Source organism: Leuresthes tenuis, unplaced genomic scaffold (assembly GCF_036924035.1).
Source record: "Leuresthes tenuis unplaced genomic scaffold, fLeuTen1.0.hap1 SCAF_3, whole genome shotgun sequence".
NCBI classification, from domain to species: domain Eukaryota; kingdom Metazoa; phylum Chordata; class Actinopteri; order Atheriniformes; family Atherinopsidae; genus Leuresthes; species Leuresthes tenuis.
The window spans coordinates 8,890,240-8,904,025 of record NW_027325357.1 but is presented as its reverse complement, the minus strand read 5'-3'; the positions used below and the strand labels follow the sequence as shown (position 1 = coordinate 8,904,025).

At 36.9% G+C, this 13,786-nt stretch overlaps 1 protein-coding gene across 1 annotated transcript in view; it reads right to left on the bottom strand.

Annotated features, from left to right (window-relative positions):
* LOC140303069 (metabotropic glutamate receptor 4-like) overlaps positions 1-13,786 on the bottom strand; it is a 135,225-nt gene that overhangs the window by 62,244 nt on the left and 59,195 nt on the right. The window contains exon 2 of the mRNA XM_072381674.1: positions 12,881-13,097. Within this exon, the coding sequence (XP_072237775.1) occupies positions 12,881-13,097 (217 nt within the window). The remainder of the gene's footprint in view (positions 1-12,880; positions 13,098-13,786) is intronic.

Below are 13,786 nucleotides of genomic sequence, written 5' to 3'. Positions count from 1 at the left end.
ATTACACGCAGTCCAGATGCATATTCATCATATCTCCTGCTTTATACAGATAATAAGTATTACTAATAATTTTGCTCCGAGGTCTAAAATAGAGCTCAGAGCAAATGTATTTTTTGTTCATTCATTTCCAGTACTCAAGAGTTTTATTTGGCAGCAGGAAAAAATGGATTTGTTCATTTGCTTTTCACAGCCACGATATTTGACTGTAGAGAACCCCTATTCTTCAGAGCTGCCACATCCTGTAGAAACAATTCTAGTGCCATGAAAAGCCCTGTGTGTTTTTCACTGCTGTCTGCGGGTAGCAGACACATTCTGTAGTATTCGAGCTGTAAAGCGTCTTACTAAAGGGAAAATTTCTAACTACCACGAGGATAGGCAGGACCTGTTGGTGGAAACACTCGTTGCCTTGTGGCTGTATCCTGCGTGACTGATGCTGTTGTCAGTCATGAACAGAAGGATATACCTTTTAAAATTCATGAAAACTCTATTGAGCTGCAGCTAGGAACTGAGAGAAAGAAAGTGAATTAAACTGAGCCTTCCATCGTCACTTTTGCTAGCCTTTAGACTTTCAACCATTCGGAATCATTTGTATATCTTGGCAGCTTGGCCACATAATTGATGCCATTCATTACATGATTGAAAGGAGTGTTTATGTGAGGTGAGTGGAGGTATCCAGACCATTGCTGAGAGCAACTTACGCTGTGATGATTGATAGGACACGAGGTGCATAAACGTTGCAGTGTTGCTTGCCTAAATGCAAGTGAGTGTTACTCTCTTTGCCGGCTTCAGGCAAAGCCATTAATAAACCCTGCAAATGATGATAGCTGTTGTATTGATTCTAGTTTTCACCCACCATTCCACCAGCCCCTCTTTCTCCAATACTTTGCCTCAGTAAACACAGCCATCGGAATTGTTGACCCACGCCATCTCTACCATTGATCAACCCCTCTGATGTTGGGACATTCTGTTTGTTTGTGTGGTAGGTTAATACATACACAAAGCTTGCAGATGGTACAAAATGGATCAATACAGGAAGAAAAATTGAAGTACGATATTAAAAGTCATAAATGCACTGACTGACTGGTGCACTACAAGACACCAGGATGTGTGTGTTAGCTTTCAGAAGAAAATCCTAGAGGGAAATGCTGCACTGTGAATTGCAATCATATTTTAGTGCTTGATTGTTTTTTTTGTGTGTTTTAAAAAATAAACAGTAAATTGACTAATTGTTTCATTTTGACCAGACTGAAAACGGATCAAAATCAGTAATGCAATTCCAGAGTTAAAGCAGCTCCCTCACTGTTGCCTGGTCAAACAGCTGATTCTCATTCTGCAAACATTTCCCTTTTTCCAGCCTTAAATCAGATTCCACTTCATCTAACCCACACTCCTCCTCTCACTTCTCCCTTTCTCTGTTTCAACTGACTGTTAAGCGGGTTGTCATTCCTAAATTAAATGGCACACCCTGAGTCGAAGTGACATAATGTCAAACATTCATCCTGTGATTTCTGCCAAGCTAAATCGCTCTTGCTTAATTTCTCATTCAAAATTAAATTAGAAATACTCTGTCAGGCCCCCATAACTTCAAAAAGGCTCCAGTGTAATGTCTTCAATAGCTCTCAAAATCCTTAGTGCAAGCCAATGTCTTCCTCTTTTCCAAATTTGCTGAGGATGATGAAAACATCCATACCTCTTTGAATGAGTTTGAAATCTACTGCAAAACAGAGGCATTATAACTCTTTAACTTTTAATGGTAAGAAATAAACGAGAGGCTATTTATTTACCTTCTCTCTACTGAAATGGCGGCCTCCTCTTATACTCGCACAAAGGATCGACTTTTACGATACTACCTCACTACCCTGTTTGTTCTGGAGATTTAAAGGCAGCATCACATTTTCATGAGGCTCTGAAAGGTCTTTTATCAAATCTATAGGTTACTTTTCAAAAAGCTGAAAAGAGAGTTAAATAAAGAAAGCCAAAAGGAATATACTTAATGTCTAAATTATCCAAAAGAAACGCATTAATCAGCATAATGTGAAAATTTATAAGAGTGGTGTGTCTTCAAAGAGGATCATTTCTATTCAAAATATTTGAAGGAAATCAATACTGAGAGTACAGTATTGCATGACAGAAGCACCTCTTTTCATCTGCCATCAGAAAACCTAATGTTTCTGGTCAGGAACAACTAATTCCTCTGACATTCCCTCCAATCAACACTGAATGTTTAGCCCTGCATAGACATTTCCTGTTATTTCATCTGGGCTAATGTAACAATTGGAATCTTATTTGCGACTCATTGTGCAGCCTATTACTTCATGGAAATCGTGCTCAAAATACAGCATCGCTGTTATTTCTTTGGCTAAACCTAATTCAGTTTCCACCATCAAGGTTATTTCAGCATGCTGTGAACGAAGATTGCCTGTCCCTGACAGTCAGTGGTTGGTTTATGCCAATGTGTTCTCATTACATTATGTACCAAATCCTCTATTCATCCCCCCTTGTGACAGTGGTTCCCCTGAATCACTAAAACAACACTGCCTTTCCCATTTCTTACAAATTGATCCCTCACGGTTCTTGTGCAGATGTTAAATTACATTAATTTTCTATTAGACAATATACGGTTATAAGAAAATGTAGAGACTATTAGACAACACTTAACTCTATAAACTTCTTATGTAAAAATTTATATAAAAAGGTTTGTTTTCATTGTTTCTGGGGGCTCACTACATTGTTCTAAGAGCTGTGTGAATTCAATATTACTGGTAACAAATACTAGTTATTCAACAGATAGTCACATTTAAATGGTAAATCATCAATATTGTGTATTAATTTTGGCTCCATAATAAAGTTACAGTGTGAAGCCTTTTGAGGGATCAGTTAACAGTAATTTCATATTCATAACCATCTTTTCATCACTGTGATGTAATTATCTTAGAATGAACCCTTTATTTAGAAATGCTGTAAGTCACCTTACTCGCAGTCCTTCATGCTTCTATTGTAACCCATAATGGACAAACTAAACAGTGGTTTTTGTAGTGCTACTACAAACTTAGAATAGGATTGTGAGGCAGGGGTATTGAGCTGGTTGATATCTGCCTCCTCACTGTTCACTAAAACCTACCCAATGCTCCTTCAATTTTACATCACAATAATTAAACGTATGCATGTTTCCTGATTCTCAGCCTGTTCCAGGAAATAAATACATGACTGCTGCTCTCTGAAAGGTGAAAATAAGAATCTCTCTATAGGTTTAGAATCTGCGTCTACAGTCAACCATGAGCACTTTCTCCCTCACTCATGAGTAGGCTAGCTCACTAGCTAGTTAGCATGCTGGCTGACTTTTGTATGTAGGTTCATTGCTCATAAGAATATCATTGAACATGAACATGTCCATGCACTGAACAGTGGGACAGGCTGAGCACAGCAGCTGTTTCACACCTTAACAAACTGACTTTGTTTACTTACAGTTATAAATTGGTAATTGGTAAATGGTGGGGAGCCAGGTTCAGACTATGATTCAATGTGGGAAATACCATAAATCATTTATGCATCTGCCAGGAACACATAGGTCCTCCTGCTGAACAGAGTCTTTGGCAGAATTAATCATTTATTCTCGAACATACAGTATGTAAAGGTTCCGTATGCGTTTACGCAGATGTTTAAATTGAAAGAGTTCTTAGAAGGCTTATAGTGGTTAGGGAGGAAGAATAATTGTAGTTTGCAGAAGTCTACATATACTGAAACAAATAAATAAATAAATGAATAATTTACTATCAACTATTTTAAAAGTGTATGATGGCTTATACATTTGTATGGACAACACCATCAAAAGTAGTTGAATTAAAATATTACAATCACATTACTCTTGTAAAACTGTACATCATTACTGACACAATCCTACTGTTAAAGTAGGTTTCACGAGAACACCCATCCGCACATACATATAACCACCTTTCTTTACAAAGGATATAACTCACTGGGTAACACATGAGATTAACAGGGAATAGAAAACAAAAACTGAGGTTTCAGTAGGAGTTTGAGGGTTTATCTAAAACGTCTACTTTTCAGAGTGTGTTTGTCAGATGGAAAATCTAAGTAAGACGAGGAGCTGACTAAACACTATTTTCCACCTGCTAATTAGAAGAAACTATCTTGAAAGACAGCACAGTTCTGAAGAAAAATGCAACAACAGATGTGACTGTGTTCCTCTTGGACTTAGTCATACAAGACTCCATGATGATTCTAGACAGATTACAATAGAGTTGTGAGGGAAAGTCTGATCAAAAACCAGATATTGTACATGACTGGTGCTCCAAGATCCTTAATAGAAATTTTCTTTTCAACTGCTAAGTGAAGAGCCAATATGTTAGTATAAATAATGAGACCAAACTTATAGGAAACTGAACATTCTTTATTTATTTTTTTCCCAATAAATTAGCTCATATTCATTGTGACTTGATGTGACATTTGCACTATATGCATGCATGCATATAGCAGCAAAATGTCCCAGCTTAATTAAATCAGATCATTCAGATGATTCAGATGATTCTACTCTTTTAAATTGTTGGGAGACAAATGACACACACAACACATTCTTACTGGAAAGGAGATAAATATATATATATATATATTTTTTGAAAATCAATTATAACCAGACTTTTCCCTAACATAAAGCTGCCATGACACATAAGGAGAAATCCAGGAATTCAAAGAGGTTCAAAGAGGAAACATGATCAGTATGGGGAAAAACTAATTTGGGGTTTGTTCCAACCCCAGAAGTTCTGGGGAGCAGTTTTTGAAGTGTTGAACTTATTGTCTGACACACAAGAAGTGATGCAATTTATTGTTACAATATATTTTTTAAATGCAGTAACACTGGTGAGGATGACATTAATAACGAATTCAGTTTTCCAAAGCAGAAAAAAAGCAACAGCAGCCTCCAAATCAAACAGGTTTTTCTTGATTTGTGGTAACAGAAAGACAAAGAAACAAACATCACATTTCATTCCACCCTAATTAATGTCAAGTGACCTTTTGGTGGCAGAGTGGTAAAATACTGCAGATGAAGATATCAATATAGTGGAAAACAAATTTAAATTAAGTTTTCTATCACACAATCTAATGCAATTTTACACATCTTAAAACTCTAGGTCTTCTACATAAATGTGTGACAAATGGAACGTCTAGCAATCTATGTAAATTTAAAATTTAGAGAAAGAAAGCTGGAGGTGTACCAGATTTACTTTCTTTAGATTTTCTCTCATGCAGCCTCCATCCTGGTAAATAAAATACGGGGACAACATCGCCCATGTTCATTCAGCTCACTCTCAAGTGCTGCTGTTCACTTCTCTGCTGCTGAACAGATCAGAAGCTGAGAGAAGTCTGCCTGCAGAGGCAATGCAGTCCTCACTCTTATGCACAACACTGACAAACTGTCTCATTTTTTTTTTTAAAGATACAAAAACCTGGGTGGGTATAGAAAATGGATGGACGAATGGATGATGCAAGTGGCTGATGACATCAAACAAAATTATCACTGCTAGTTTTTTTCTGCTAAGGTGGTTCTTTGAGATATTGAATTATGTGGCGTATTTAAGTTTTTCCACACAGTGAGATGCTGTGGCTTACTTTTTCTTCACGAATAATAATATGGTGCAATATGTCATGTGTTGCTTGTCATCTAAGGCTGTATTTTTCTAATTCTAGGCCTGGTAAGTACCAGATGCTTTATCATGTTCTTATCTAAAACTTTAGAAGTGAAACAGTGTGCTCTTACTTCCTCACAACTGAAAATAATTTTTTTTTTTTTAATCTGTTTTTAAAACTGTTTTTGTTTTTTGTAATAAAAGCGTTACAAGTAATATCAAGAGCCACAGCAGTGTTCTACAGTAGTTCAAGATATAATACTGTCTCACAAGCCTTCATTAAATCTCTATAATACTAAATAATACAACATGTAAGCCTATTCTAATCATGATAATATATGAAGCCATTTACAAAGTGCTTAGTGGAAGCTGAGAAAATCTCATCCCTCTTACAAAAGTGATATTGATATGTTATAATGAAGAATAGCTGTATGGATTAGTTGCAGAATTGTAATCCAGATTAGTTGCATGAGCAGTTCAATTTACATTATTCTCTTTGGCCGTCTTACACTTGGGTAAGACAAAGACAGATTTATATCCTTGCACGCCTGTCAGTACTTTTAATTAGTGTTTTCCAAAATTTGCCACAGCATTAAAAATAGTTTGTTACTTTCAGTTCCCATTTCTAATTTTCATAGTTCTTGTACACTTGACAAACTTATCTTCCTTCCCCATGTAATTGTTCTTATACTGTATTAGCTTAGCAGCCACTAACCTTATCTGTGCCAATTCTCAAAACCCTTTTTTTTGTTGCCAATTTGTGCAGCTTTCCCAGAGAACATCAGGCTAAAATAAGCCGCAGCATCCCACATAACCTCCCTCACACCCTAATCCATTGCTTTGGTTTTCTCTGCATTTCTTACTTGATCTGCAACACTCAGTTTTCTCCAATTATCTTCCCTAATTTGAATGAATGTTTATTAATTCAAATAAAGAAAGTACATTATGCCATGAATGAAAATGTCATGATGTGCTTTTACCTTGCCATATCCATGAGTACAGGATGATGTCACTCTATATATGTTATGGTTGGTTAACATTCTTTTAGGACAATGCTTAATATCAAAGTTCAAGTAGCAGTACTTGCTTCAGGAAATTAACTTTGACTAATCATTAAATTTATATAACCATCAAGTCACTGACAGGGAGACAGAAAATCTACGAAGAGAAAGCCCACAGATGAGTGATGATTACTCGACCATTAGATTTGCTCAATTAAGCAGTGACAAGTTAGTGTTTAAACGAACTGCAACATGACACATCTGAGGCACTCAGGGGTCATTTGTGTGGTGTCATGCAATAAATAAGGCCATAACTGGCTGACAATCCACACAGGGGTGTGAGCGGGAGATTAACAGGCCATATGGATAGATACAGGAACACTGCTGAGTGTGCTGTGATCTCTTCCCAGAGTGACTGTGGACATTTAGAATACAGATGTTCAAAAGTCTCCCTGTTGCTCTGGGTGGAGCTATGCTTGTCCCTAATCCACTCGCACAGTCTGTGTTTCCCCATTGCTTCACAAAGCAACCTGCATGGCTGTTTGTAAAGGTTAGATGCGATAGTTCATGTTTCTTCATGTCATCAAATTTCATAAAGAGCAAGAACAAACTGAGTCTGCCTGACACACTGAAGCTTATTCCCCTGCACAACCACAGAGCTCCATTGTTGTCACATCATTGAAATGAGTGTCATATTCGACACTGCCTGATAATGAAGACATGCACTGCACCTTGAGTCAGCCCTTCAACCACAAGCTTGCTGTTGTATATATTTTTCAGCTACAAAAGATCCTCAATATCCCATTGACAACCCCATTATCTAGAATGTTTTAGGAAATCATTTTGCCCTTTCTGAGAATTATAGCCAATTAAAGGTGATTAGAAGTAAATAAATATAAGACCAAATGTAACTGCATTTGGTGATAGTACAGATTCTCACCAACCTTATCAATCAAATAAAAATGACTTAAACCTAAAGGATTACTTTATTAAGAATTGGTTAATTAACCATAATTATGCTATCCCTCCTTCCTTTGACTTCATATCTTATTTTCCACCAAGAATAACATCAACCCAGTGTAATGTGGTTTGCTCTCTGAATCTACAAAAAAAAATCACCCCAGAGCAATGCAGGGTTGTTTGTGCTCCCCTTTTCTTCCTCCTCATTTTACATTCCCCACATGCTCTTTTTCATTCCGACTCTGTGGCTAATGCTTGTAATCCTCCTCGTCACACAGGGGTGGCAGTTACTCCATTAGCAGGCTTTCTCATGTTGATGTCAGGCAGGCCATTGGTTTGCAAGGGAATCTTGTTAGGGCTCTTATCGACATTGTGTTTCATTAACTTGATTAATGACGTCTATTGGGGGATGCTCCATAGTAATCAAGATCTCTGCCGTGAAGGGCTGTCTACAGTCAAAGATGGGCATCTTCTGCCCTCTTAGTCAACTGTTAGCATCCTAAAATCAGAATGAAAAATATTCATAAATACCAAAGCAGTAAGAGACCATGAAGTAGACCCCAGATGACCACTATATACTTTCCAATTCAGAATCTGTGCATTTGCCAGCTGGGTTTCTTGAAATTAAACAAATAAACATCTTCTGTCTGTATCACACCAGAATTTCTTTAGATGCTCTTACCAAGTTACATAAGAAACAGATGAAGCCTCGTTGTGTTGCTATTTGCTTTAATGTCTTCACTAACTGAATATATAGTAGTGTTCAAAAGTCCAGAGCCACCTGCCTTTCTTTACTGAAACAGAAAGTAGGTGCAAGGATTTATTGAATGTACAAGCATTAATGGAATACAGTATATGAGGCAAAGACAGAGTTTGTACAATTCCAGCAAGCTTAAAAGTCAATAATTAGACTGAGCATGTTTATTCTTCATCAAAGCCTGAACCGTCTTAGACAAGCTTTCAGTCATTTCTTTAAATAGTCTTCAGGAATAGTTCTCCAGGCTTTTTGAAGGACAGGCCAAAGCTCTTCTTTGGATGTGGGCTGCCTTTTGTTCTGTTCTCCGTCGAGGTGGGGCCACACTTCTTCACTTGAGGTCTGGGCTCTGGGGAGGATTCATTACCTTATAAGACCTGTAGTCACTTATTTTCTTTTGATTGACTTCTTACAAAACAATGTTCTATAAAGACTATTTCTGATGAGACTTCACTCTACTTCAGAGTAGATGGATCAACTGAAGATTCAGATGCATCTCTCAGAGCATGAGTGTAGATTATTTTCTATTGCCTGTAGTTATAATCTAAACTTGGTTCTTTGTTAAGTTGTCAGCTATGTGTTGAACCAACACCGATCCATGCCTCAAGTCAGGTGTCTTTTCTAATGCTTGTTCATAGATCAGTGGTAAATAGGTTAGCAAAAAATAAATAAAAAATTCCTCTGAACATGGTCGGGTGGAAAGAGACTGGACTGAAAATATATTTTTTTAAAGTAGCCAATGTCAAAAGAAAAACTTTTAAAGTTTTTACAGAACGCCTGAAGAACTAAGTCTGGCAGATTGAAAAAAATCTAAAGAAATGAGGAGTAAATCAAGACTTTTACACAGTACGGTATATGTAACTATAAGATTTTATAAGATAATACACTATAAAAATATATATATATTTTACTTGATTTGAAGACATTCTGTTCTCCATGAAATACATTCTTAATAAACATCAGAAGGAAGACAGACATCACAACTATCCCTTTACGAAAAGGAGAGAGGGGTCACATCCGGCAACAACACATGGGAGATGAGAAGCTGCTCACCTCAGATACTCCAACAAGAGGAACACTGAAGGCTACTGAACACCAGCTTGAGCTACTTTTCTTTTTTCCAGAGAAGAATATACAAAAGCAAAGATAAAAAAAACCCACCTGGAATTCATATTTACCTTTCATCATCTCCTTCTTTCTCACACTATGCTCAGTTATATTTGCTAGAGCTCTTAACGGAGAGAAGGGAAGCTGTGTTGGTGCAATTCCAAGCAGGTAGCTCCTGGGCAGCCAGGATTCATACTGTAGGAGCTGACTCAGATAGTTTGCCTTCTCCGGTTATTATCTTGGTGTATTCAACTCAAAACAGGCAAATAGTGCAGCATCACAGCTACTTATGTATTAGTTATAGTATGTATAGAATTCTGGATATTTCGTAAGATCCTTGCACACTTACTATATGCCAATACTGTCAGACCACAGTGTGCAGAGAAGAATTTTCATTTAAGAGCTGGCAGAAAAATGAGTCGGTTTGATATGAATGAAAAAAATCTACCCAAAAAGAACAAACTATTATGAACTTTATGAACCGTATATGAACTCAATAGTCATAAGGTATTTGAAGTCCAGTACATTTTTTTCCAGTACATATATATATATATATATATATATAAAAAACTGATGGGCATTGTGCTAACTAAATAAATTACATACTGTGCAAAGTCACTGAAGAGGAAAAGAATAGAAAATGACTGCCAAGCAGTATAAAGTATAAAAATCTGTTTCATAGCCACAATTAGCATCAATTCAAGCACTAATATTACAAGAGTTACTAATTTTGAATAGTTTCATATTTCCTTGTTTATTCCTTATTAATTATCAGCATATAACTTATTTTTAAAAAAATCTGGATAATTTTTTGGTCTAAAACACAAGAAATTTATTTTTAACAAAAGTTCAAAGACAAAGCACAGTAGTTTTGTCATTGCCATGAAATTCTTACTTTGTTGTCCCTTTACACCTGTGACACATGAGTAAAAAGACATAGTAAAAAAATAAAATAAAATGAAGCAGTAGAAAAAAACAGTTAAAAAAAATAAAAGACCCAAGTTAGTTTAAAGTGCACTGCGCTTTCTGCAACAGTCAGCAGTCTGTGGGAGTGGGAGTGTGTGTGTGTGTGTGGGGGGGGGGGGATTGCTGTTCAGGAGTCTGATGGCTTGTGGATAAACGCTGTTTTTTTTTTGTTTTTGTTCCTTCTTTGTGGCACAGTTTCTTCAGTCCAGCATTGAACTGGATTGTTAAAGTTGTTAAAACTTGGTCCAGAAGTGGCTGAAGTGGTTGCTGCACACACACAGCTAACTCTTGCTGGAACATTACAATCAAATAGAGTTTATCCCCTGGGCTCTTACATCCTCTAAGGCTGATGGGAGATGTAAGATGCATGCTCCTCAGTACTGCTGACAACAGAAGTTTCCCCCACACTTTTGAAATGAAAATTTGATTGGCTCGTTAAATGATCTTTGAAACAAGGGGTACAGAAAAAAAAAATTCTACGACTGTGTTTTTGGGGAGTTTTACACCTGCTGGTGACTTCAGACAGTGATTTGTCCATAAAATGTTGCCTTTAAGTTGTCGTTGTCTATGCCCCATAACATCCCAAGCCTGCATTTCATATAAACTTTACTTTCACGTAGATGGATGCAAAATACTAGAAAATCCCAACAATTCAGAATCTGGATTCAAGAAACACTGTATTCATCTTTGTTAAAAAATATTTAGCATTTACTTTATTTAGTTTTGGGAGAGTGCAATAAACAGCTGATAATTATTTGTTGTCCCAAAGCAGTCCCTGTATAGGCAGGAATTCTCAGATGGGTTTCAGTGAGTCAGTAGATTAAAGAAAAAAATCCTTAAGCACAAATGAGGTGTTTCAAGCTGTCCAAGATATGATAGAGAAAAAAATGTGGACTTTGGATTTGTAACTCTGCAGACCTTTAACTAGCACAAAAGCTATATAATACACTCAGGAAAAGGGCATTTTATTTCCTTTATAAAACAGATCCATTCAGACCAAACCGTACTAAGAGCTCTTTGAGGGATTTGGGGACTGAGGGGCTCCCTAAGGACAACGTACCTTCAAGGGGCTTTTTATGCGGTTGTAATAAAACTGCAGATAGGAAGTGATGAAACAGCCTGTTGCCGGGCAGTTGAAGAATAAAAGTAATGTCATAATTCCTGTGTCGTATATAGGCTCAATAAACCCTGAGCTTTATTGTCAAACTATTCGTCTAAATATTGTTTAGGTTTTTAGAAGCTAACGTTAAGAACTTTCGTGCATATGATCAACTTTTTATCAATCTTTACAAGTATTATTGTGTAAAGTTGGGTTGGGCTTTGAGCTTGTACATTTAACCAGTCACTGTATGGTTTACCGTAAAGATGCATCAGCTGGTTAAGAAAGCTCCTAGTCTGAAGTTGTTAAATTTTCTGAAGTTGTTAAATTAGTGTGCACGTGCGGCTCATTCAGTTAGCGAGATGGCATAGAGGACAGCTATAAGTCATGAAAGTTTTCACATTATTTTGAATTTATGGGTGAAAAGGACAAACATGGTGACATAAAACTTGTGTCTGTGGGTGAAAATAAGTGTCAGTCAGCAGCAATAACTTCTCAGATTTGAAGAAGCACCTACAGGTTGAACACAGCTTTACAAACCGTTGATTCCGCCAACCAATTCTACAACCCCACAACAACAACATCGAGCTTACAACTCAGCTAAAGCTGCTGCGCCGAGTGAAATGATTGACCATGTTGCTGGTTTTGTGGTGAAAGAGATCTTCCCTAACCCTATAGCTTGTTAGCCAATATGTTATGTTTATATGCAATCTGCTATCAGCCTACAGAGCTTCAAATCATATAAAACAGAACAGGCTAATGACTTGGAGCAGCAAGTACATTCAAAGATAAATATTGTCTCACTTTATAACCAAAGTGCGCAGGGAACTGTAAAGGGTGAACGTTTTAAAGGCAGTAAACATAGAGCATGTAATCAGTTAAATTAAAAAGTAACTCTACTCTACCCTGCATGAAACCACCTGACAAGGTAGTTATCTTAATGTTTTTTTACCCCTGTTTGAATGTGCAATCACAGAGCTGTTCAAAATTAAATCTCTTACAAACTACATCAGAGATGTTACTAATGCTTTTATGTTAAATTCCTATATAGTTTCAATTCTGTTTTTAATCTAACGCTGTTTGAGTTTCCTGGTCAAACAAATGTATACTATATTATAAAAAGTGCATTTGAATATGTATTAATATTGTGACTGGTCAGTTTTGGACTTCACCTTCACTCATAAATGATTTAGCCAACAAATGATGTTGGTGACAATCTTTAGTTTATAAACAGATATTTGATTTTTTTTTTTTTCATTTTGCAGTCATATAAAGTTATTTTATCATTGTGCAAATGAAACAGTTGTGGTACACAGGTAGTAATGATATAAGAAACCAAAGCGCTCACCATCCTCCCGTGACTTCTGAATGAAAGCATCAATGCCACTCTCTCCGTAGTTCCCCTCCGAGGCTACTGTGGAGACATAGTTCCAGCGCATAGCCTTAACAATGTCCACCATGGCTTGGGCCTGATATGTGTCAGGAGGCACCACACGGGAGAAAAAGTCGTAGCGGGTGTTGTCACTGAGCTCTGGAGCTGTGGAGGCGTAGCTCACCTGAGGGATCTGCACACAAAGATATATTGATAACATTATAAACTTAAAGTAGTCTCTAGTGGAGCTGTAGGAGAGAAGTGATGAATATTGGCACAGGGAAATCCAAGTGTATCTATCTAGTACCTTTCAACAGCAAGGGAAAGCATGAATATTAGACAAAAACACATAAGAATCACCATTAGAAAAACTGTGGAATTATAAAGTCAGTTAGTGCAAAGTCAGTATAAGGATGTGGAGTGGTGTTATGACATTACTGTTTCAGTGAAGACTAGCAGTAGCTTCTCAAAAAGTTGAAAAAAATAAAAATAAAAAAAATATTAGAGAGACCTGAAAAAACATGAGCCAAGTCAAGATAAAACCATTTTTAAGGAAGAAGTCATCTCATTTCTGATAGAATTTAAGTAGTTTCAAACGCTGCACACATAAAAACAGGTGTATGTGATGAAATAACAGAGCCGTATCTGCAGAAAGAAAACTATCCCCTTGATGTTCTGCAAGCACAAAGCTGTAATGAGTGAGCGCACAACATTTCCTTCGCACTCACAAGCACTTAGCGTTAGCTCATCAGGTTGACTTATTTTTCAACTTTAGAGGCCATGACTGACTATTCTTCTACTCTGACTATATAATCCTTTTAACACTGCAGTCCATCAGGTCCAGTTTACAGCAGCAATAGAGGCAGTGATGAACAACAGTGC